The sequence below is a fragment of the Lepidochelys kempii genome, chromosome 1, assembly GCF_965140265.1.
Source record: "Lepidochelys kempii isolate rLepKem1 chromosome 1, rLepKem1.hap2, whole genome shotgun sequence".
Taxonomy (NCBI): Eukaryota; Metazoa; Chordata; order Testudines; family Cheloniidae; genus Lepidochelys; species Lepidochelys kempii.
The window spans coordinates 153,936,628-153,963,360 of NC_133256.1; the positions used below are offsets into that span (position 1 = coordinate 153,936,628).

Sequence of the window (26,733 nt, forward strand, 5' to 3'; positions counted from 1 at the left end):
TTTGATCTCTTCAGGATTCAACCCCCTGAATAGTTACTAAGAGCTTGGGAACGTCAGTCGGACTTGTACTGCATTTCTAACTACTGATGTGGAAGTGCTTATTGCATTTTGCATAGTTTAGCAATTGATCCTTTTACAGTTAACACCCTGCTGATGAACTGTCCTCCTAATCTTGATTTCAGGGGGGTTGTTTTAAAGATCCTACAAAATCTTGACTATCTAGATCATGAAGTCTCCCACCAGACATATGGATTTGGAGCTGATACCACAGGACTAGGTAGTTGCTTAGCAGTCTACCCTGCGCAAGGGGCAGTGCATAGCTGCACTGCCCCAGGAGCAGACGTTGAAAGTCACAATTCAGGCCCCTGCTCTCCCTTACTCCAGTGGGAAGGTCCCCAGTCCTTTACCACACACAGATTTCTTCCCTCTCTTCATGTTGCCTCAGCTATGCTGACTGGTTTGCTGTGGGGCTTAGTCAAGGCTCCACCTTTTGCAACCCCATGCTGCACATCTGAGCGGGAGGAGAAGGAGTGACTCCTCAGAGGCTGCTCTCCTTTCTGCACTGAGAGCTGCGATGCAGGTAGCTGTGCAAGACATTTTATGCCCCCTCATTCCCTTGTGCAAGCATGTAGGGCAAGCAATGATCTTGTGCTTAATCATTCACATCTTCTCATAAAACTGCGAGCCAAGCAGTGTGAAATGTCATCAAGAGAAGATTTTATGGAGCGTAGTTAGAATGGCATTCAATGTAGCATGGAATAATAGCTTCATATTAATTAATGTAATGCCAGAAAGCCTTTAACTGAAGGTTGAATAGAAAAGGACAATTGAAAATATTGCAATGTTGGTAGCTCAGTGTTTCACTTATGTCAGTAGTGCTGTGTCCGTTTACACCAGCAGAGAATTTGCTCATAGGATTTCCAAAACTCCCACTACAGGATTGTACGTTTCTTAATAATATAGTTTTCAAAAGTACACAGAAGGTGAAAACTAGATCTGACTAGAGATGTGCTGGAAAAACAATTGCACTCCATTTTGCTAGCAGGCTGAAACTCAGGGAATCACAGACCCGAAAGCTTAAGACAAGATCTCGTCAAAGAATGGTGACTAACAAGCACAGTTTGGCTGCTCTCACTCTCAGGAAGTAGAAACTACTTCTCCTTGGAAGCAATTACAGTCCAGAAATGAACTGAGGGAGAAGATGATGATCTCAGCCCTGCAAACCATGCTGCTGTCACTCACACTGAATTCCATTGTCCTGGGCCTTTGGTACATACAAAGATTGGGTACTTTTCACTAATACAGAGCTTTATAGTGTTTTGGAAGGATTTTCAAGCTCTTCTCTTGCCTGGTCTTGCTTTTTTACAAAAAATAATGAAGTCTGAGGATACTAAGGTAAAGTAGTAAGATTCCTTTCTTCTGGAAATTATATTAGAAAGAGCAGAACCGCAATAACCTTTCCTCCTAAGTGAAATACAGAGGACTGGAAAGCAGGTCACATCTTGGATGACTATATGTGTGATGGAGAAAACTATTAACTGTGTATATAAAAGAGTCCAATTTAGAGTGATATGAATCAAGAAGCAAAGCTGAGCAGGGAATTTTTTTTATTTTTGTAGAGCAGAAGAACATAAGAGAAATCACCCTCGCAATTCCAGGTGCACCCCTCAACACAACATAAATTCTAAGAAATACAAATGGAAATGTTGTTTAGAGATTTCCATTTATATTTCAAGGACTAATTGTTGGAAAAATGTGTAGATGTTAGCTCAGATTCTCTGGCCCAGATAAGCTGTGTTCAACACTAGACAAAGTTATTACTTATTACGGCAGTGCCTGTAGGCTCCAGCTGAGATCTAGGGCCCACTGTACTCTAAAAACACAAGGTGAGAGAGAGTCCCTACCCCAAAAAGCTTAGACAAGGGTGCAGAAAAGTAAGTACTGTAAAAGTTACTTCATGGCTCCGTGGGGTGAACAGGGGGGGTTAATCTGACCCCTGGCACTACCTCTAGCAGCCCCATGGAACCCAGATAGGATAGGAGTGCTGTAGAGCCACTAGACTGGGGGAATGCTCAGGAGGCCACTTAAGCCAGCTTTATAGCCTCTTTTGTGCCACTGGGTCCATAGTCCATATCATGCGATTGAAAACGTAAAGTGAGGAATTATACCCTTGACAAACTCATGAGCACTTGCATAGTTTGGAACAACAATTTCAAAATTTAGCCTTACATTTTTTTGTAAGTGCTGTTTGGGCTCAAGGTGTTTTGGGAAAAAATACATTAAAAGACCCTCACCTGCAATTTGCATGTATTCAAAAGTTATTTTAAGCTACAACTGAAGTCTTCTAGATCTCCGGAACACGAGTGTGGCAATACTCCCCCTATAACTAGGGATGGGCGTGGCCTTTAAATGTTCAGAGTTCAGGTTGGGTCAGATACAAGTGTGCAAAAGGCTGAAAATATAAGAACAGCCTTCTCACGGTATCTTGGCATTTTCATTTGCAGACCTGAATAGAAATTCAAAGTTCCACATAGTGGAACATCTCAGAATAGTGGTGGACAACCTGCAGACTGTGGGCCACACGTGGGCCCATCAGGGTAATCCGCTGGTGGGCCGCCAGACAGTTTGTTTACATTTGCACAGCCACCTGCAGCTCCAGTGGCCGCGGTTCGCCGTTCCCGGCCAATGGGAGCTGCAGGAAGTGGCGTGGGCTGCAGAGACGTACTGGCCACTGCTTCCCACAGCTCCCATTGGCCGGGAATGGTGAACTGCAGCCACTAGGAGCTGTGGGCAGCTGTGCAAATGTAAACAAACTGTCTGGCGGCCCACCAGCGGATTACCCTGATGGGTCGCGTGTCACAGGTTGCCCACCACTGTCTCAGAACCTCAAATGATGGTGCTAAAAAATAGGTCACTGTTCAAGGGGTCCTTACTTTATCTGAACTCCTTCACTCATCCTCACTCTAAAGTTGCATCTCTACTTCCCCCCACTCCCCTTACCAGTCCTGATCTGCTTTTGAAGACAGATAAGTGCACGTCAAAAAAACCTTTGGACAAAGAACACAGCAAGTATGCAGCTTTGTGCTGGCACCTTTCTCAGTTTCGAACTAGCAGCCCCTTTTTGTAGGCAAATAGCCCAACAGCAGCCACTGAAGTGAAGAAAGTGGAAAATCCAACCAGCCTCAGCAGTCCTGGTACAGACGGCAAGTTTCTCTCCCAAAAAGTAGTAGTGATTGGCCGGGCTGGGACATCCTGCATGGGAGAACATTCAGTATTAGTGCAGGATCACCTCTGCTATGAAAGGGAGAGTATAAATATCAAGTATATCTCAGCAGAAACAGAGATAGGTTGAATCTGTTTAGGTGTACTTTCTCTTTTAAACAGAAGTATATTATATTCAGGCAAGATCTGGCACTCTGTTGCTATTAATGCTTATCCCATGCCCTGCTGATGAATCAGGAAACAACCAGAACAGGGTAGATAGCATCTACTTGAGAAAAGGAATTAAACACAACATGTTTGTTGAGGGCCCCTAAAATCTGAAATTAACATATTTTAAAGAAAGAGCCCAAGACTGGCCATTTGCATTCCCTTGTACTCACTTCAATAAAAAGAAGAGCTGTTTAAAAGGCAGGAAACATTTTTTGCCAAAATTTACTCAAAATTGTTCCTTGCTTTTCTTAGCAAAATGTTTTATCCAAATTTAAAAAAAAAAATCAACCAGCGGTATTAAAGGTGGCTGTGAGCAATGAATATGTCTGAGCTTGAAAAGCTTCCGAAACGACAACAATAGGTTGTGAAGAAATATGAGGCCCAAAGCATTCTCGTCAATTTAAGATAAGCATTGTAAAAGATACCTGTATGGATTTTTTGCCTTATTAAAAGTTGAATACTCTTTCCTGTACCATGTTTACAGAGTATTTAGACACCTCCACCCCTTGCTGGGTACCTGTCATGTTCCCAGTTATCCAGGGACAGTTTTGGCAGCCAGCAGAATAGTAATTGTAGCTATAGCCTATGAAGGTATTGGTTAGTCTCTGAGGTGCCACTAGTACTCCTTCTTTTTGCGAATAAAGAGTAACATGGCTGCTACTCTGAAACATATTTTATCTCATCATTAATATCAAAGGAAAGTTCACAGGAACTGAAGGAAAACTTACAACTGATTCTGGTTCTGACTTCCAAATTTCACCTTCTGAGATTTTCCCCATCGAACACAGTATCTGAAAATAAAGAACTGATCAGTTCCATTCGTTCTTTTAAAGGGCAAAACATTTGGCTTTCAGTTTTTGCTCTAAGCTGATGCTGCTATAATCAAGATAAGGGTTTAGCAAATAAGATTGTATGTATTCAGATTTAACAGAAAATCTGATACTTGCACATCAGATTGCTGGGAGGGGCTGTTATTTACTGACATACTCCCAGAGAAGCACCTCTTTCCTAGCTGTGTAATCACTCCAGTGAGAGTGGTGGTGGTTTTTCTAGGAAAGAAAGATATTGGTTCAGGATGAAGGAGTAGAAGAAGCCTCCTTAACTCATCCAGATCCTCATTCAGCAAGGTACTTCAGCAGCACATCTCTAATTTAGTATGTGAGTAGTCCCGCTGAAGTCAGCCAGGCTGAAAATTAAGCACATGCTTAAAAATCTTGTTGAACTAGGGCCTCATATTAACCACAAATCTGTGGCCCATATTCTATCAAACTGACATCGAAGTAGTGCACGCAAGACATGTAGATGTAAAACAGGTACATGCAAAATGTATCGGAAGCTAATTTTGAAAAAAGTTGACCCAACACAGGAATAGGATTGAGGTCATGTGAGGGAGGGAGAGCCTAGGGTTCAGTGCCAGAAAAGCAAAATTTATTCCCAAAAAAAAAAAAATAGTTAGTATCTATTGGTGGGCATGAAAAAGTGCTAGGATTACATGAAACAAGGAGGAGAGTATGACAGGAAGGTGAACATTATTTTTTTAATGCGCACATTTCCAAAATATAATGTGGATATCTTAATTTCTTGATATTCTATCCCAGTCCTTTGCAGAGTTAACAACATCTGACGTCTCCTGAGATGTGGTCCCATTTCAGACACACATCAGATGATTGGCAGGTCTATCGTTTTGCACAATTAACAGTGTTATGGGGATTAGTTCTTAAGTATACATCACTCCCAGGATACAGTTCTTTCCTGTTGCCCAACATCTAAGCTCTTCAGCTTTATCCTGAGCAGGAGCCTTTAGAGGTTCTGCTTTAATGCTTTCATCACGACACATGACGATACTTTATTGATTACCTCCCTCATATGAGATCCCAAAGCTGACCCCTTAACCTCTTATGAAACAAATAGGAGATTTCTTTTGTTGAAGTGGATCTGCCCATAAACCACAACGTTTACAAAAATAGCTGGGAAGATGTCATTTTTACATACAATGAAGTGTGTATGTTCCTATAAATCATCATCATTCAGGATCAACCAAGCACAGGGCCAAACTTCTTCTACAGGACTGCAGCACAACTATCGTTCTTGAAAATAAACTTTGGGGCTGAGCTTTTCAAAGCTGCCTATGGGATTTGGACACCATCGTTGCCCATTCCTGTCCTTTTATTGCAAGTCTGACAGTATCTGATGTCTAGCTTACAGCTTCAGTTCCTAGAGACACATGATTAGGTAAGAATCTCAGCTTTAAAAAATTAAATGTCTAGCCCTCATGGTTGCAGAGGAAAGTATGACGTGGGTGCCCCCGAAAGGCTCAGAAATGGACTTGCAAACAAAAAGAACCCAATTTTAATTTTTTTTCAAATCTCATTTTTAATCCAATCTCATGATTTTTAAATGCTTGAGACTGGTAATGCTGAATTTTCCTTAAAATTAATTCCCACTGGGCATCTCAATCCCTTACATGGCTTTGAAAATCTCAGCCTTGATTTTGCAAAACACACTTAAAAGTTCTCCCCATGCAGCATGCCATAAGTATGGAGCTGTACCTCTCTAGCTGCTCTCTCTCCAGCCTGCACAGCCCCGTCCATGTACCCACTCCATTCTGTAGCCGTCTCTGTGCCAGCAAAGTAGATCCTACCAACTGGCTGGCGAATGATCCTTTAAAATGGACAAAAATAGGTTGTATCAGCCAGATCAGGAAAGCATGACAAAATTCCTTGGGTAAAAAACAGGAGAAGGGTGCTTTAAATATCAATCAACACTTAAGAGTTAGCAATGCAGCACGCTATTTGGCTAGTCAGCCTTTCATTTCATTTCTTACATTAGACGCTTCCTGGTGCTCCTTATGTTTTCTAAAGGCTCAGAAAGTATTACTGCAATCCTCCTAATGCTATTTTTGAGTGTGATTCTGGGGCTCATGGAAGTCCAAAAGAGAACTAGACTGAGACAAGGCTTGTTGTCACTTGTTATCATAGCCAAGACTCTAGAGATGAAAGATGGAGTTGCTAGCACTCTGAATAGCATACTGTAGCCCCCATAACACTTAAGAAGAAAGAGACAGTGGTTTGTTTTTCCTGGGTCACATAGCTTTGCTGGGATCTGCAATCATCTACTTTAAGGCACTTTAAGTTCAGTCTACTTTAAAAATTGAAGGCACTATATGGTCATAAATCAGGATTTCTTTAGTGCTCTTAGTTACTTTAGAATTGCAGAAATTTACATTTCAAAAAGGATCCAGAGCACTTAACTGAACATAACTGCACAACTGAATGGCAACAGCCAGGTTGGCCACTGCTGCTTTTTGGGGTCACTCCTGTTTTTATTCAAAAACCTGAATCAGGGAGGACAAAATACATGGTGGCACAGTAGTTACTGCAATAGACTCTGTCTGCTAATAGGAACAGTCCACTGAAGTCACTCATGTTCATAAATATTTACAGGATCCAGGCCTTTTTACTTTATTTTTAAAATACCAATAAAATATATTAAAAACACAAAGGAAATGGTAAAGCCAATCCCAAATCTGAAAAGCAAAACTGTCATGAAAATTTACCAATTTGGGCACGTGCACACACACACAAAAACCAATCCCCCCCACCTCCAACAATCTACTCATCTACTCTTCCCTGTAGTCAATGATGAACATGAAAATACTAATAATGAGACTCGTCCATCAAAAAAACCTAATCCAGGCAAGTGGGGAAGTAAAATTTTACAAGGCTGTTTGAAGTATTCCCTAAGCAATACTCCAGGTACAAAGAAAATTTGTTCACAGAGGACTTAAGGGCCTTACAGAGGATATTTAGCTGTTCATTTTTATCTTTCTGTTCTTGAGTCCCTTAGTGAGACATTGTACCTTCCAAACTGTGTCATTATCCCTGGTGGGAAGTAAGCGGTGTAACACCCGCCAGAATACTGCTCCTCACACCAGTTCTTCTCTTCATAATGCACTGGCTGTAAAACAGAGTTAATGAAACCTCAGAAGGGGGAAAAACCCGTAAGGACAAAGCTGTTACAAGAACTGAGAAGGCAGCAGTGAAGAATAGCTTATGATTTGTTGTATCACCTTACAATGCCTGACTAGAGATGAGCCCATTTAACAAGTCTCTTAATGCAATGTGGATGAGACATACGCCTTAACTTCAGACACTGCAGGCCTTTTTTACTGGTTAAATTGGACATTGTAGAATTGGATCCTCCTAATTCTCTTGTTTATGTAGACTTGTGCTTCAAGCAGCAGAGGCAACATGGAGTCAAATTCAGCCTGGGTGTAAGCAGGTGTAATTCCCATTGTATTCAGTATAATTGCACCTGCTTACTCTCAGGTTGCCTAAGGCCCCAAAATCACAGATTTCTTAGGACTGGAAAGGATCCCCGTAAGCTATCCTTACTTATATACATTACTCAATAATTGCTCTGTTCTGTTCATTCCCTCTGGGGCACCTGGCATTGGCCACTGTCAGAAGACAGGATCCTGGGCTAGATGGACCTTTGGTCTGACCCCGTATGGCCGTTCTTATGCGCTTATACAGTGATTATGCAAAGTGTGCCACTTTTGTAGCAATACAGTATATGGGAGTTATGTGTAAAATGGCATGCTATTGTGATTCATATCTAAACATTTCAACCACCTAAAATTGCCTTCAATAAAATAAAGGATGTTTATAATATAAAGCAAATGAGTTTTCAGAAACTGGGAGAGCATACAAACCCTAACAGTTAGTTTCCCTTACTAGGAAGGGAAAAACAGAAAGAAACAAAAGCAGATGTTGCTATGGGAGGGAGCAATCATGAGACAAAAAGGAACACTATGCAGGGCACGGGCTGGATGAGGAGGCAAGCCGTGGTGCAGCAGCTGAAAACGGCTGAGATTTAGCATATAATAATAATAATGAAGTTAACACTCCGCACTGAGGCGTTAGTGGCTCATTTTAAAATGAGCTCCTGTATTTTTAACTGCTTCACATGAACACGTTAATCACTCTCAAATGGGATGTAAAGTTTGTCAGTATTTTCCATCTCTTCTGTACAAACTAATAAGCATGGGGAAGAACACTAATCCTGATTAAACGTAGGATACAGTGCCAAGAATACTGATTTTATTGCTACTTTCCAACTTCACCCTGTGCCTTCCAACTACAATAATGAGATCGACAGGATGTGTTTTGTTCTTACATGTAAGGCTTCCTCTGATCCCAAAACCTTTGCATAGAGCTCGCAGATCCTCCTCTTCCTATGGGAGAAATGCAACAAAGATTTAAACACAAGGAAGAAAATAATCCACTGCTGACACGTTCTTACTTTGAGAGAACAAAGATTATTCTGCGTCTAAATTGGAGGTTTCAATTCTTTTGGTTTTATTCTGATTACTGAGAGTTTGGAGGCTGGGAGTTGTACTTCAGAAATGAGTCAATAAAGTTGACTGATGTACTGACATTCTGTTTTATATGAGTCAACTTAACAAGCAGTTTTGCAAATCACTCCCTAAGACCCTGATCCCAATCATCTCAAATTTATATGTTTCAGAGTAACAGCCGTGTTAGTCTGTATTCGCAAAAAGAAAAGGAGTACTTGTGGCACCTTAGAGACTAACCAATTTATTAGAGCATAAGCTTTCGGAAAGCTTTTGCTCTAATAAATTGGTTAGTCTCTAAGGTGCCACAAGTACTCCTTTTCTTTTTTCAAATTTATATATTATCCAAAAGTCATTTAATCTGCCAGAGAAAGAGAGAAGTGAGGGTTTGTACTTTTGTCTCCTGGCTGACAGCCTGTGCTGAATTTTGATAAGGGAAACAAGACACTGCTGGCTTGTGATCTCAGGGAACCAGTTTGAAATTTAAAAATCCCTCTTCCTTTTTCACTTCTTTATTTGTATAGGGCTGTACTTCCTTCTGTAACAAAGCAATAGCAATGGAGTCTGTTCCCACTTCCCAGTCATTTTCTGGCCCTTGTTGTCTGGTACTAGACATAGCCCACCGTTTCCCAAAAGGAAAAAGATCAAAATGAGACAAGTACACCAGTTAAGAACCAAAAAAGAAAAACAGACCCATGCTCAATCCATTTTTGATGCAAATCCTGTCCCATTCATAGAAGAAATGTAGGCTGCCAGACACAGCACAAATACAGGAGGGCAGAGTATATAGGGAATCTACACAAGTGGGATCCACATCCCCCATGTATTAGGGAGCCCAGCTTTGTGGCGGTTCAGCTACTTCCCAGTGCAGCAGGTTTCAGGGGTGGTGCAGCAATGGGCTGGGGAAAAGTGGAGATAGAGGATGCCCCACTATGCAGCTCCAAAGCCTATTCCACGCTGCATAATGTGGAGACAGTAAGAGTGGAGGCTACTACACATTCAGAGTTACAGTAGCAGCCATGGAGTGACTGGGCCATTGGTCTGTGCCCAGAGGAGGACTTCTTTCCCGCTCCACCTTCGCAGGACCCATGCCAAGCCCAGCTACCAGGGCTTCTGACAGGGAGGAAAGATTTGGTCCTTTGTTATATTTCTTCTCCTTTCTGCCCTTTGAGGAATCACCTGTTCTGGAAGCAGAAATGCTTAATGTGACAGACTGCGAGATTCACTGTTCTCACAGGATTTTCAGAGCCAATGGGTTCAGGTAAGTGCATGGGGCTTCTGGAGACTTGCTGGATCTGTGCCCATTACACTGTGTGTGTGTGTGTGTGTGTGTGTGACACAGACACACTGACTGTGCTGATACAGTTTAATAGCGTGCTGTCACCTGCCATGAGCCAAAACACAAGCTCTTCCAAACCCTTGTCAATTCAATTCCACAGACATACCGAGCAGCCCTAAGTAACACTAGGGGGAGCTCAGAGAGCTGCAATACCTCAATGAGGGAGTCACACTGCAGTCAGCAAGGAAAGGGAGCCAGTGATAATGATTAGAAGAAGACCTCTTCACTAGCTCTTTCTTTATCCTCCCTAAAGGAAGTCCCTTCTATCCATCTCAGACAAAGGCCCAGCTTAGGTGCTCTAGCAAGGCAATTAACAGAAAAGTGCCAGGGGACTCTGCATTCTTCCACTGGAGGCCGGGTTTCCAACCTTGCAAAAACAGCAGGGGATCAGCCCTGAAAGCCCGGGGTTCTCAGGAATCCCCCAAAGCCACAGCCACTGGACCACGCCTAGGACACTCTGCTTCTCCCCCCACCGCCACCCACCCAGCTCTCTAACACCACAGTCCATTGGAGCCATATGGCCATTGACAGCCCATCCTACAGATGTTCCTGGAGTCATCCTGGGTGGCTCCATCACACACAGGAGTGCCACCGAAAAGTTAATACAATCTCAGGCTGTATTAACTGTCCTGACTCCTCCTCACAGAGCTGTGGCAGGAATAATTAGCCTCCCTCCAAACCCAGCCCTGGTCTGCCCTCTTCCCCGATGTGGATCACAGAACCTCCAGAAGATCCCATTGCAGGGTCCTAGGAAGGTGAACTGCATAGCAGAGGTAACCAACTTTCCTGCGGGCAGATGGAGGTCCTTGTGGGAAGAGAGCAACTAGGCTCCAAGAAGCTGTAAGCTCCACTGCTATTTGCCAACTAAATTGCAAAGACAAAATGACTTTGCAAAAGCAAAAGTAAATATTAACCTGAAAACGGCATTTTCAGACAGCCAAGCAAACAAATGCATAGGAGGGCATTATATAGCTTTAATTCTCAATAACAAATAGGTGTTTCAAAAGGGTTGAATGGGGTCGGTGACAACATTTTATCGAAGAGACTTATCTGAGTGGTCCCCACAGCGAGGGCGAATCTTTGCAGATGTGCCTGCTGCTCACACAGCTGTGCCTTTTCCCCTGGAATGGTTTAGTATTTTATTTAAATGGCCTATTGCTAACACTCTGTCCAGAGCGTACCATACATCTACATGCGCTGTGGGCAAAATCCTCATCTCCAGGCCCTGGGCTCAATCACGGCTTCCCACAAGCCTTGAGCAAAGGGAACATGTCACTGCGTTGCTCCAGAAGCAGCCGAGGAAGCATATGGTGACTCTAAGCATCGAAATCTACCTCCTGGATTCCCTCTGCTCTGTGGAGGAAGTACCTGGGGCAGGGTACTTCCCCAGTGCCCTGTGTAGCTCTGCTAGCCAGCAGATATTGTATTGTCCCTGTTGCACTGCGCAGGAGATGGGGGTGGCACTGTTGCAGCCAATGGCGGCTATTCTCCTCCCTGCACTAATACTCACAGTCTGGGCAGCTGGCACAAGGGAGCACCAGATGCCCTCTTGAGTGGCTCTGCAAGCTGGGCCACAATCTAGCCCACTGTCATTAGTGACTGGTCTTTGTCTAGGGGAGTCTCGGGGTAGTAGGTGGAGAGGGGTTTCACTCCCACAACAGGTGGGCAGGCTGCAGCACTGTTGCACTGACTCCTGTTCCAGCCAATGGGCTAGTGTAGTGGCCATAGCCTACATGCAACCCCTGGAACACATGGTTTCTGGATCCTTGGAAACCCAGTCCCAACTTCAGTGACTCCATTTGGGGGAGCCCCACTACATAGTTTACAGGTGGGTGTGGAGATGCCTCCTGGCCAGCCACTCAGTCTGCCTCTTTTCCCTGTGTAGAACTAAAGTGAGGCTTAAATTGTGTGCATGGGATGGATTTCTCATTGTAAGTAATATACTACATTAAGCACAGTGTACGTTAGAACCATTCTTTACCACTGAGAGTCATCAATAGTTTAATGTTCACTCAGTAAATATTCAAAGTCCCATTGTTTAAAAATTAATCTCAGAGTCAGATAAACATGTGAACGCTTTTGACGCCAATTGATAAATTGGTCTGTCTTTCATGGCACTCTTATAAATCACAAAAGTGTCCTTTTATTGCATAGAAATGTAAACTGTTATCAAGTACTGCATATGTTCGATTGCACTTAATATACTGACACATGGTGAAACAGGCATTTGGTGTTAATGATAGCCTGAAATGCTGAACACAATGGATTTCAAGGTGCTTGCCCAGCTTTTGTTCTGACAATCACCTATTGTAGTTCCAGCCCAAAGCTGAAATGTAGATGGAGAATATCTGGTCTATTCCTGAAAAAATGAACGAGGCTCAGTGGAACAGTGCTATTGCTCTAAGAGCTGGTGGAATAATGCTCCACATGATCCCACTTTACAAAAGCTGCGAGAGTTCACATATTGCTGATTTGAGGACACCAATATTGTCTCTAATTGGGCTGACCTTTACTGTTAAAATGTGTACTTGGACACAGAACATCCCACGTTTTTAAGTTTGAACATACCCTGTCCACGCTTAAATAAAGGTCTCCCCCGCAACCCTGCCATATAACTTTAGCTTTGTTGATTAGTCCAGTGAAATGCTAGGGATATTTTTGAGGGCAAAAAACTGCTACCCTTTAAAACCTATTTTTATTTATTTTTAAACAATAGCAGGGAGGAGACTGCTGTAACAAGATAGTGGACTAGATCTTCAAGTGTGTTGAGCTCTGCCTGGCACACCTGAAGACAGAGGGTCAACGGTAGCTTTCTGTCACCTTTCTACCCCCTAATCCTTAGAGCTGGTTCGTCCCATGACAAACTGGAGCAGCCTCAAGGCTGCGCTAACTTACAAAGGCTGAAATGGCCCTCTAGAGTCTGATCCAAGATCACTAGAGCGCTGAGCACTCTGGCTCAGCCCTTCCCACTCCTGGCACACCCACTCCTCTGTGTGGGGACAGAAGAGCAGCAGTGGGGGCATGGAGCTGGCTATTCTGGCTTTATGCTACCCAGGCACTCCCGAATACAAGAGGAATCCCCAGTTGGCCACTAAGTGAAGCTTTCTGGCCGCTTTCCACTGCCCAAACAGCTCAAAGCAGTCAAATGGGAGCCTGAAGACTTGGCTTTAACAAAGGACAGGTAGACGCTGCCATGCTTACTGCCATTTTGGATAAAGACTTCACATGGCTCCTAAGGGAACAAAATTTAAGTGTTGCACTTTTGAAGTGACAGCACTGCGAACTGTGCTTAGTTAATAGCCAACATCCCTGTAATTATTGCATGCAGAAAATGTTTTGTCTGCTATAGGGGTGTGGGGAGGAGAGAGACTCTGAAAATTTAAAACAAAAACTTAAATCAGATCCTGTGTAAAACTATGGCACTTTGTTCTTACCTTTCTTCCTTTGTGAGATGTGTCAATCTTCTACACTTTCGAGCGAGAATAAAACTAAAAAAAGAAAACCACACACACAAAAAAGGAATGATGGCATCCATTATCTACACAGTGCCCTTTAAAATGCTATCAGCTGGTGGCTTGATGATGCAGGCTTCCAACATTTGTCTTTTATCTTTAGGTCTTTAGTCTTTACCTGGTGGCCACTTCCCAACCCTTTCAATTCTTACTGAGAAATGTGGCTATAAACTTTTCTTCAGTTCTGCAGGATTTAAGCTCAGCTTTCAGAAAGTTTCTAAAGGTCAAATCTTTATCTCAGGCTGTCTGCTGGAGAAATTTACTAGGGCTACAGTAATGGGAAGAGAGGAAACGTCCTTCCCCAGGCAGCAGAGGGGAAAGTAACCACAGGGCAACAGTAGCCAGTGCATCTGGTGCACTCTTCCTCCTGTGGGGAGGGCATGGGGGACAGACTGGCTGGTGGATCTATGAAGTCATATTTCTCCAGGCCAAGGCTTAATTTGTGCTGGGGCTTGCCAGGGCTGAGCCGTGGCACCTCTAGCTTGGCAGTTCATAGCCCCAGCACCTCTGGGCTTTCTATATCAGTTATGAATGTAAAAAAATTGGTTTAGCCCCCAGCACCTATTTGGTTGAGCCCCAGCACCTCTTTCATTATAAATTAAGCACAACTCCAGGCTCAGCCCCAAACACCTCCTCCACAGGTGTGTGCCACGGCATTGGCGATGTACAGACCTCTTGCTTTGGCCCCTGCCTGCAGGGAACCACACTCTGGTCAGGGTCAGACGATCCATAGGAGCGGTTTCATGGCATAGTAAACCCACTCATGACAGCTGTAGGATTTGATATGGTAATGGCAAATTACGAAGGCTAGAGTAGAATTAGGTGGTATAGTTCAATAGCCTTATATAAGGAAATGTTCCATTTCATTTTTGATTATTGGGGTCAGGGAGGAAAACCACATTTATTGGAAAGAAATCCCTTTTAATAGGGTTGGCTGAAAATTTTCATAAAAAAAACGGGGGGGGGGAAGGATTGTAGAAAATTTTAGGGCTGTTTTTTTTTTTAATGTTTGATTTTGGAGGTTTTCCCCCTGCCACCACCAACTCGCTTTACTTTTTTGCCTCCTTTCTCTCTCCTTATCCTTTTTCCATTTTGATAGTGGGGAGGCCAGAGGCAAAAGGAACAGGGGCAGGGAGGGAAACAGAAATAAAACAAACATCTTTTTCCAGTTTTTTCCCCACCAAAAAAATTGAAAATTAAAAAAAAAAAAGTGAAAAATTTTTAAAGACAAAATTTTGGGAGCAAAATACTGAATATATTTTGTGAAATAAAATAATTCACCACTTTTCAACCAGCTCTACTTTTTTGTTAATATTTTCAGATATTTTCCTCCAGTGGTAGGTTTCCACGTCTCCTCAAACCCCAGGCCCACAAAAATTAACGGGTAATGGCCCTCTTCTCTTTTACCCCATTATGGCAGGAACACTGCAATTGGGTTTGGTATCATCAAGTGTCATTCCAATCACAGCTTCCTCATCTTCAATGAGCATGGTGCCACAGTAGTCTAGAAACCAGAGAGGAGAAAAAAACAGATTTTATTAATCCAGGTAATCTGGAGAACTATGACAGAGAAGGAGGTGAAACCACCAGTGTGGTGTGACAAAGAATATGTCTGGCTCCACAGGATTGTTCTGCCAGAGATTGTGTGCTGTTCCTGGGGCTCTGAGAAGTACTATTTTCTACCTAGGTGAGATATTTTAGATATGGGATCCTGAGACTCTTAGGAACCAGTTCCGGACATCTTTAAAAAGCAGGAACAACATAAGGATATTCATATAACTGAATTTATGACCAAAAAGATGGTGTTATAACCGACATGACTGGGGTACCAATTAATTGCACAGAAACACACTGTTCTCGAGCATTGCCGGTGTTTGTGTCCAACAATTTGGCTAGCACACTAGGTTTTTCTGACTGGCATATGCCAGATACAAGAGATTTCAGGATGCTTGTACTAAATGTTCTGGAAATACAGAATATAATTGTTATTAAAAACATGGCTCTCAAAGCACCAGTTTTCCAGAGCACTATGGACATCTTTACAGACACCTATTGTAAATCTACCCAAAAGCTTAAAGGCAAACAAAGACTGTATGGTGTATTCCTGCAAGAATTAAAGAGGCATTGTGCTCAGCGCTGTCACTTTAAATGGTTTGGGCAATATTTCAACTTCCACACTCTTAGGATCTCTAGCTGGCCAAGACATATGGCTATACGTTTTTAGCTACAAACTATTCTCAAGACAAAATTGTCGCAGTCATGCAGTATATGGCATGAAATCGCTCTCCATTATGCCCCAACTGCACGATTATGTTTAGGTAACTAATGGCAGAGATATGTCTCACTCCAAGATGTCACTGAAGAAAAATGTGGGATGGGGGTAAGGAGAACAACAAGGAACAAGAGTTAGTTATCCCAACTTCTTCCCTCATGTCCTTTATACTCTCTCCCCCCGTCTCTTTTTAGGACTCAGAGAAGTAGCTGAAGAGAGATGAAATCCCCTTCTAATGTGGACTCTTGTATTAGCATAATATAATACAAAAGAAACCCCCTGATTAAAATGTAATACCCTGTTTCCTCCAGAAAGGTTCTTTGTAGTATATCATGCACTTGATGACTGAGCCCATGGGAACCCGGCTGATCAGCTGGTTTCTCATTGGTGGTAATGGTGGGTTGAAATGAATCTTCAAATCAAGAATTGGGGGAATGGCACTAATAACATACTTGGCCTGGAAAAGAAATAGTAAGTAAACGAAACACATTATCCAATGTTTGAGCCTCTCTCTATTACAGCTGGGGAAGCTTTACAGTATGTTTGTTGACGGTAATATCTTCCAAAGCAAAAGAAAGTTTGCCCCACAGCATGCAAGTTATAAAATAGACCACTCAGGATGTCTTGGTTATAGAAACTCTAAAATGATAACAAGTACTGTACAAATGACTATCCAATTGGGCAGCTATTCCTTTCTAACTGGTTGAAAGACTATTCCTCTTACAAAAGGTTCACTGGGCTCCTTTTCAATTGACCTTTCATTTTCTGGCTTGGAAGCTAACTCTGAAATGTTTCTGGAGAATGTTTCTCTTGCACTGCATTGCTATTATCATCCTGGAGATATTCTTTTATTCTGAAGCTAACTGAATGCAAAGGAGTAGAAATAGTAAAGGAATGGCACAAATACACATTCTAGAATTCTCTGCTTCTCCGGTGCCCATCCCAAGCTGTGTTATTGGTATTTCTTAGGGAATACCAGAAAATGTGACTCCTGGTTATTGTGACTTTCTTCTTTGCTACACTGTGCCCCTGTGTTACAGGCTTATTGAGAAGACAAGTGGAGCAATGAAAGATTTTAAATCCCTACAAATATTTGCTCTAATGTAAGGTAATGAATTACCTCGTATAATTCATGGTCTAAGGTCTCCACAATGACATTTTCACCTGACTGATCAATGCAGACTACAGGTTTCTCTAGCTTCACTCGGCCTCCCAGGCGTTCCATTAGCTTCTCACTAATCTGACCAGAGCCACCAACAAACTTCCTCTCCTGGAAGAGAAAAAGAGACAGTTCAACAATAATGTGAGATGGACAAACCGATTTGGATAAAATAAGAATCATACAGAACATTTGTTCTCAACCCTCAAAATAAACCCAACTCCTTTTTGACCTTTTGGAAAGTCAGGTGACAGTTTGGAAAGCTTATGGCTATTATTTTACCCTTTTGTGTACACCTCTGAGCTTGCTGGGTCTGTTCACCAATGGGACTGAAAGTGCCAGAAATCTCATGACAAAGCTGTTCTCATGTAACTTCCGAACCAATTCTGGAGATCCCAGAGGTCCAGCTAAGGTTTGGATAAGCATTCAAACTTGTGAATGCTCAGCTGAAGTCAGTCATCCTTGTTGGAGGTCTGCCCATCAGTAATAGTAACAATGATTGCCATAATTATACATAAACAGGCTACAAAAAGCAAGTAGCATGCTCCCAAAATCTGTCCAGTAGTATTAATTATAACTAGAATTTTTTTAAAAACCTTCTCTCACATATATCAGAGGTGAGCCAAATAGGTTCATTTCAATATAGTAGAGTGCAATTAAACATACATTCATTTCGTGCAAGAACATTAGCCGATTCTTCCCTTTCTTCATGTGTGTTACTTGCATTAAATACACCGCTTCGCACACATTTTAGGGTTATATAATACATAAATACAGGCATTTATCTTCATCAGATTGGTCTGACAGTCTTATGAACTATGAACATTGGAAAGATTTGATTTTAGTTACCTAGCTATTGGTGGTTGTGATTCAAATATTAGTCTGCATCTATCTAGGCACTTTTGCAGTTCCCATCACCTTACACTACTTAAGTACCTCTCATATATTTAGCCTGTGAGGACAGGAAGTATTACTAATATTCTCATTTTTCAAAGAGGATGAGCTAAGAGAAAGCGGGTGATCTGCCCAAAGTTGGAATCAGGAATTGAACCCAAATCTCCTGATCCCCAGTCCAGTGCCTGAACCACAAGAATGGCCTTCCACATTGATACAACCTGAACCCTATTAATACTGAAATCAATGGCAGCTATTGTCTCTATGTAAAGTAAAAACTATGGGAGTTTGGCTGCCCTGCTAATGCAGCAGTGAACAGTCTTCGTCATTCTTGTCCTTCCTTTTAAAAACAAACAAAACAAACAAGTTTAAAGGGCTTCTGCCAAGAGGCATGCGGTGTTCTTCCAAAGATAAGAGCGGACGGTTTACTGTACCTGCCCACCATTGGTGGTTGAGAATATCCTGCCTGTCCCCCCGCACTGCTTCACGTACCACAGGAACCAAAGAGCAGAGACCTCATGAGGCTCAGAGGTGACATCCACATTCACAAACAGCGTTGCAAACCTCTTGCTAGCACTGCACATGGAATCAAAGTAAAGTTGGTATGTTACTATAAAAGCAGTAAGATGATATCCATCGCCTAGTCCTATTCTCTAGCAACAATGAAAGAAAGGAGCCTCACAACCCTCCTCTACCAGTGATGTTAACAGGTATTTTGCCCTCAACGTCAATGGGACCAGGAATGGCCCGTGGTAATTAAAATAATTGTTCTTATATAGTGCTTTACACAGGAGAATTTCAAAAGAGCTTGCCAAAAATTAATTAAGCCCTACAACATTCCAGTGAGGTTAGTAAGTATTATCCCTGTTTTAAAGTGGCTAAGTGACCTTTACTGGGTGACACACTCTGTGGGAGATTATATTGTCTTCTGCCTACATCTGGAGACAATTGTCAGTCATTCAAGATTCAGGGAACAATGAAGCAAGGCCAGACAGCTCTAATGGGCTTTGAAGCTCTGCACGTCAGCTACCTACCCCTCCAATCCCCCCATGTCACCCATGAGACCTGCAGTCCTTTCTGCTGCTGATTGTACCTGTCTCCCCACTCCTTCAGCCAGCCACAGTCTCCTCCGCTGTATAACCTCCTGAACCCTTCAGGAATATGGGAGTCTACGAGGACAGTAAAGCTCAGCAGAGACTGAGAGAAGCTCCAGGTGGGTAGTGATCATTCTCATCCTTGTTCTGTCCACATTTTGGATGGATTGCCATCCAGCTGCCTCCTCCTCTGTCCTTTTAAGAGTAGTAGCGTGCAGGTAATCAGTCAGAATTCCCCTTTGTGGGGACACACAGAACAAAGAAACAGCCTTGGGGGAGTCAGGAAAAAAGCAGAATGGCGAGTAGGCCTTGAGTGGAATCGTTACAGATTTATGAGGCAGACTGACAATAAAGGAGAAATCGTGATGCTATTTGCACAGCCATGTAACTATGTTGTGCATTGGACCCTGGGCATGTGCAATGGCCTCTGCCGATGACCATACATGTAGAAAAAAGTGGGCTGTGAAATTTGATCTTTGTTTGCTCTCTTACTGTTTGTGCTTTGATTTAAGAGATGACAAATCTACTGAGAATTATTACAGATGAAAGATCTGTACAAGTTTTCAGGATGGGTTAAAAGATGTGTGAATACAGGCAGGAGTAAACATTCTTTCACTGAACTTCAGTTACTTGCTCTCTCCTCACATTGCACATTTGTATAGGTGTATTAAAGCCATGTGAAGGAAGTCCTATGTCTTCTGAGCAGAAGATGCTCATTTCAGCCGTGTAACACCACATGGGGCTCTGCAGTTACTGCCTTTGTCAACTGCAACCCAGCAAATAACCTCCAAAGCCAGTCAAAAATCCTGGTTTTAAACTATTTTGTCTTTTGTTTAGTCAAACATTTTTTAAAGCAAAAAGGCTTTTAAAAAAAATTAATGCATTTAAGCAAGTTTAAATTCAATTCTTCACAGTAACAGCATCTTCTTTGTCTGCTTAATGAACAGACATTTCCACTGAAGCAAAAGGCCAAGAGCGGAGTTGCCCTCCAAGTAGGCTTGACCTTTGATCTGCTTTTATGAATGTCCTTGACAGCCCGGGAATATTTGTCTATGGGCAACCGCAATAGCAACACTACAATTTGATAAGCAGGATCGTTTGCATGTTTTGACCACCATATTTCAGCTATTCATCAGCATCTTAACTAGATGCCCAGCGCTCACCAATAAAATAAGCAATAAAAGAAGTAATCCTGTAGGGACTAGTGGGGGATTTTTTTTAGTGCTAGGTGATATTTTAAGGTAGTGATTAGATACTTGTCCATGATATATCCATGTCATTGAGAAGAAAAGCATTTCTGGAGGCAGCAATTCAACAAAGATGAAACCCAGCATTTCAGTTTAGTAGAAAGATTCCTTGTGCCAGTTTTCTTACAATCCTTTATTATAATCAGTTACTATATACCTTTGAGAAGATTAGGTGTAAACTGGGAGTGCTGGGCTCTGAAGCTCTTTGAAGTAGTGATTGATCACCAATGCTAATGTGATACTTCCACATGTGTGCATGTTTAGTGGCTTCATGCTATTTCCTCTCTGTTAGTCACTGAGAAATTGCATGCAATCTGTGTCTATAAAGATTCTACCTCTCTTCCTTTAGCACCATAAAAAGGTTATGATTAAACAGGCATTTATTTAGTTCTTATTTACATATATTGTAAATATGATCAGCTCTGAAAGATGTTTTATTATATTTAGTGGAGGAATAAATACATGTATTAATATTTTACAGACATATAATACTTTTAGACAATGATCTAATTTTTCCATAATATTTTGCCACTTTCCCATTATTTTTGGTATTTTAGCTCCACAATTTCATCTATTATTTCACATGGAAGTGGCTGTTTGGTTTCAATCATTAGCACACAATGCTATTTCAGCATGAAATGTCAAACTGAAGCAAATCTGCATAATCTGTCAGACAAAAGGAAAGAATGGAGGATTACCCTTCTGGACGATTGAATTCTAGGGATAGAAAAACTGCTATGGCATGTAACCTAATTTTTGATTGCACATGGCAGATCAAGTTTAGATGTACATATAAAATCTGAAAAGCATCTTGGAATTAAAACAGGCGGACAATTACGTCAAAATTCAGGTAAAATGTCAAGTCATAGTCCATCACAGATTAGAAAGATGTGACTCTCCTTGCCTGGTGCTGTACGATATTGTGCAAGATTGTACAGGGCCTCTTTTCCAATTTAAGAGGCTGGATCACCTGTAACCATGTATATGAAAGATGGCTGAGCTACACCATGCATTAACAAACACTATGCTGAAGTTACCTACCAAAGATTTTGAAAATGCACATTGCCCAATTCAAGAAACATTTCATTCATTCTTATTCTGTTTCAGTTGTCATGGATAATGATACCAATGAGAAACTCTCTGAAGGCCTTTATGTCATAGTATACTCTAGTGGATACCTGAATGGTTTTCTTACAGACAGTACATACACTTACTTAAGTCAATAGCATTTACTATTGTTGCTCAAACTTGTTCTCCTTAGAATTTGTCTAAAATGGTTTATTCCCAGGGATCTTCCCCTTCGGGACTTCCTTCGGCAAGGTCTATGGATAACTGATTGCAGTACAATTAGATGCCTTAGGATTTTGTTATTTATGTTACATTTCCAAAGGCACAAATAAAGGCAAAAACCATAGGAAGGTTTTGGACAAATGCCTGTTGCAACTGTATTGTGTGGAGGACACCCATTCAGAGTGAGTATGTGGCCACTAGTGGCTGGTTGAAGCTTAGAAATAATAGTAAGTGTGCATTTTCTAGCTGAAAGATAGCAAATAACTTCCTTTAGCTTAAGCAGGCACAGGTCTGTGTTTCTAGAGCTGTAGGCTTATCCTGGTTCTAGCTCCTGGGTGTAGTTTATTTAGTAATTCTGATAGTGTACTTCTAGAAATGGGTCTGCTTTAGAGCAACACCATGCTATAATTTTCTTATGTATGACAAAGTCTAGTCAAACTGTTCTTGAGTTACAGGTGAAATAAAAATTAATGTGATGTTTGCATAACAACAAGCAGTACTGTCAGTATCTCCGTGCTATACAGTGCTGTACAGTGGTAACAAAAGGGGACACTTGGGTGTTAAGGTAATTCAGTCTCAGGACTGTATACTGAATTCTTACAGCAATTGTAGAAAATCAGCTCTCCTAACACTAAATAATTGAAAGCAATATCTCATCCAAAGTTCTATACAGGAACCTGGCTACACCAGAGCAACTCTCTTTTATTGCCAAACATTCAGAACTTCTGATTAAACTAATTACAAAATCGGAGTATTGTTAAATCTCCTGTCATCTGACCTGGAAGCATTACACTAGACTAACCAAAAAGCAAAAGAAAATAATCTTTTTGTGCATAAAAAATATTTACAAAAACAGAAAAGCTGCAAATTTGCCACCATGAAGCAATACCACTATGAAGATTCAAGTCTGTAATTGCTTTGTGCTGTTTGTTTGCTCTTAAAACTACAGTATCCCTTAATGCTATGCTGTCAGATTAAATTCCAGGATTTAAGGGTGCTGCTAGCTATCAACAGATGTCTAAAAACTACGTATCTGAAAACTTAACTCTCTCTGATTTCTGGAATGCCCAAGATACATACAACATAAATTTCCAAGTTTAGTGCATGAGGCAAGCAGATATTTTTCAGTTCATCCAAACAGGCCTGATACAGAGCCAGCTGAATCCAGTTATAAGCAGATCATCAGCAAATGAAATAAAAGAGTGTATAACAAGCAGAGATGTTACCCATGGTTTCAATGCTAGCAAACATGACATTTTCATCTGATCTTTATTTGAGTTAAAATAACATGGAAAATAACGGGATGCCCTGTGTATTTGCTCAGTTATTATAGTTATCAAACCTGATCTCCATTTAGAACCCTCTGCTCTTCAGAAGGTCATTAATATGACCTTCTGAAGTGAAGGTCATATTAATGAGGATGAGCCATGGATGTTCAAGCATCAGCGTCAAGCCAAGGCAGTATTTGGATGGGACGCCTCCAGAGAAAAAAATCAAGTGCTGCAAGAAGTGCTGTTGGTGATTTGGTAGGTGATTCAATGCCCCATCATAATGTCAGTGAACACTGTATGTCTGGAAGTTTTGTCTTTCAGATTAAGATGTAAAACCAATATCCTGTTCGTTTGTGGTCATTAAACCTCTTAGCGTATTTCAGCAAAAGTAGTGTTAGCTGTGATCAAATTTCAGTGAGGATAATTAGAATCTGCCCACTCCAATTACTCCGGGCACTTTCAATGGGACATTGTACTCCTCACTTCCTGTGCTTAGATGTTGCTCTTCACAGTTGGCCTGCAGCACTATCCAACTATAACCTGTTATACATTTTAAAATTAAAGTGATTCTTACTTTGTCCAACAAACTTTGTCTATGAAATCTTGCATAGACATTTTGTCCCATTCTTCTGCATGTGGTGCCTTCCATGGGGCTTCATTAGGAATCTAGGACAACAGAAGAACAGCGAATGTTCAGTAACAACATTGCACACTGTGGATCTGTCTTCACTACATACAGTGGACTGGCACAGCTACATTGTGCAGCTATGCTGGCACAACCCGATAGGGTAGACACAGCATACACAGACAGAAAGGATTTTTCTGTTTGTGCAGGAACACCACCTTCCTGAACCTAGTTAGCTAGGTCAACGGAAGCATTCTTCCATCAACACACTCTAATTTGTTTTCAGGAATTGGCTTAATGGTATAAAGGATGGGACTAGAAAAGTGATCCAGAAATTATGCTTTCCCAGATTTATACCAATCATTTTTTTGGGGGACAAAAGGTTTTTTCTCAGCATTTACCTTAGCTTTCTATTCCAGATAAGACTCTCTCTATTTTTACTTTATAGGCAGAATTCTTAGGTACATTTTCAGTGAAAACACTTAGCACAAAATTCTGCTTTTCTGAAAAACACCAGCCTTTCTCCCTTTTACAATAGTAAACTTGTCTCTTAACACAGACTAATTTTTAACTGAGTCAATTGATTTCACATTTAAATTAGAAGATACAGACTGTGATTTAAGACTTTTTTTTTTCAAACAAACTCTTTAAAGAAAAGACATAGTTGAATAGTTTTCTCTGATCAGTATATATTTTTGCTATTATTTTTAGTATTATTTATTCTATAAAAATTGAGGCGGTTTTCAAAGGCAAGAGAGCAACTCTTATGGATAGAAAAATATCTGAGAAGAGAGTCAGTATCAGAAGCTGAGTAATAGAAAATGTATTATTTTGGGCGCACTAATTCAGTTTCAATCATAACAATGCAAGACCACAGTCACAAGCTCACCTGCACTACAGAATTCTGTTAAATGTTCTTGCTGGAAATTTGCACAAGTTCTAAACAGAAATAAAGTGGGCTTAGCAGAAGATTTAAAAAAAATAGACTAAAATGTTGCCTAGTGAGGTAAAATGCTGTGCTGGAGAGAAGTATGCAATTCTATAGCTCCCCTGTTTATGTTTCAAAGCACCTGCGCTTTCCTTTTTAAACACTCCTAGCTCAACAGTATAGTGAGAACCAGTGTACATCACCTTTAATATGTACTTAGCTGATCAAGTTAGGATAAAGACTCTGAGGAAGGAGTTTAGCATATGTTAAAGGCAGTGTGCCTTGCCTACACTAGGCTATCAGGACATGCTAGTTAGTATGTGTCATTTAACATGTGCTAACATCACATCTTTGAATCCCATACAAGGGCTAACTGCATTGGATAGCTGAGCCTCTACACACCTCCTTTCCCATTTCATCCATCGTCCTCCACAGATTGTTGAAATCTAAGATGACAAAAGGGTTCCACATAGTAGGAAATGCACCCTTAAAGGGATAACTTTTACCCTAAAAGAAAAAAAAAGCATAATCAGAATACAATTTTTAATTCACTTGAATGACCTCAACCTCAATGTACATAAGTTAGTACCGAAGACTTAAACAGTCACCAAACAGCTCCAACCAGTATACATAGTAGTAATCATTTGACAGGTTAGTTAATCTGCTGCACATCAGAGTAGAATTAACAGGAAGAACAAACGATAAGAATGCTCTAACCTTGTATCTTTAAAGGCTGAGTCAGTAGGTTTTAGACTGACACCTCCAACCAAGACAAAAAGTAAGGTTGTTAAGCCCAGCACAAAAAGCAGGCAGCTTTGGAGTGTTGGCATTTATTTGGGGTGATCAGTTTTGTACTGTATATTTATGTTTGATTACATTTTCTTTCCTAAATGAGATTGAAAAATATTATGTTATTCATTTTAAAGGTACAATATTAGTTTCCTTCAAAATCAAAGCAAAGTGACTGTGATACGAAGACTATCTTGGCCATAGCCCAGGGGTTTTCCTGAAACAAACATCTATTTATTTGAAAATTTATAGTTTCAAAAAGACTAAATAAAAAGTTAGCGTTTGTGAATCATTAATCTTTATTAGCCATTCATTATTTGCCACAGTTGATATATAAGTTTCATTGAGATACGGTAACAAGTATGGAAGTCATTATTACATTGGCTGCATAAATATTTAATAATTAGATTTTACATATAGTTATTACTATGAATTAAGGAAGTCTGGCTTCATGGAAGGAGTGGGAAGATGGCTAATTTGTAGATACTATTTTGTTTGTAGGGGATTTACCTAGTTGTTTTTGTGGATGGCTGACTGGATAGTTTTGTGACGCTACTAAAAGTCACTGACCTTAGTTATCCCTTTCCCAAAAAACACATTCCAGGGCCTACTGAGAATATTCTCTGGTAAGAACACTACAGGTTATTTAATGTTGCAAGGAATACACAGCCTTGGTGAAAAAAAAATCACACATGCATTTAAGATGGTATTGCAGCAATAGGAATACAATGGATATAATATTAAATTTTAATAAACATTTCATACAGTGTCCCACAAAATGATGACTGGAAACAAATTCAAATGGACTTGTATATAAGCATTATAACACAATTAAAATGTTAAGAAATGGATAACAATAAACAACAATATATCATGTTGAGAAGTGTCTATTGGACTGTTGTATGGAGCAATGTTAGGCCTGGTTTTATTTAACCTCTTTATCAGCAATCCAGAAGAGGGGATAAGGTGAACATTAGTTAAATCTGCAGGTGTTGCAGACACCAGAGAGTGCAGCAACACTACACAACGGGACCCTGAGAGATTAGAAAAGTGGGACAGAAATAAAGTGAAATACAACCTTGAAAAACCCAAGCTAACAACATTTGAGGAAATCTAATTCAAAGGGAGGGAACTACTTAGAAAGCAGTAATGTCAAAAACAAACTGAAGGATGATAGTAATAGCAAATTGCAAATCAATTTGTAATGAGATAGACCAACAAAACATACAATGCCATTTTGGACAAAATGAAAGAAAGACTGTTTTCGGTACACTGTTTGTAAGGACACAGGGAGCCTACTGGAAGGCAGCTGGGAAGGCCTGTAAGTAAAACCAAAGCAGTACAAATAGGAGGAAAACAGTGGAAGGAGTTTGGGGTTTTTTTATTTTATTTTACATACGGACATAACAGTTATTACTAGGGATGCCTGAGAACAACATGTCCTTTCACAGTAACTTGCCATGTGGGGAATTTGTCGTCAAAATATGGTGTTTCATCAAAGCCAAAGCCTTTTGCAAAGACATGT

The 26,733-nt window shown here is 40.9% G+C and overlaps 1 protein-coding gene across 1 annotated transcript in view; it reads right to left on the bottom strand.

Moving 5' to 3' along the window:
* Positions 1-2,643: 2,643 nt before the first annotated feature.
* LOC140916959 (amine oxidase [flavin-containing] B-like) overlaps positions 2,644-26,733 on the bottom strand; it is a 76,397-nt gene continuing 52,307 nt past the window's right edge. The window contains exons 4-15 of the mRNA XM_073358858.1: positions 24,822-24,926; positions 23,441-23,532; positions 18,399-18,540; positions 17,032-17,181; positions 16,209-16,368; positions 15,047-15,143; positions 13,562-13,615; positions 8,611-8,668; positions 7,292-7,389; positions 5,982-6,093; positions 4,161-4,223; positions 2,644-3,252 (exon numbers count right to left, since the gene is read on the bottom strand). Coding sequence (XP_073214959.1) covers positions 3,097-3,252; positions 4,161-4,223; positions 5,982-6,093; positions 7,292-7,389; positions 8,611-8,668; positions 13,562-13,615; positions 15,047-15,143; positions 16,209-16,368; positions 17,032-17,181; positions 18,399-18,540; positions 23,441-23,532; positions 24,822-24,926 — 1,287 coding nt within the window. The 3' untranslated portion in view covers positions 2,644-3,096. The remainder of the gene's footprint in view (positions 3,253-4,160; positions 4,224-5,981; positions 6,094-7,291; positions 7,390-8,610; positions 8,669-13,561; positions 13,616-15,046; positions 15,144-16,208; positions 16,369-17,031; positions 17,182-18,398; positions 18,541-23,440; positions 23,533-24,821; positions 24,927-26,733) is intronic.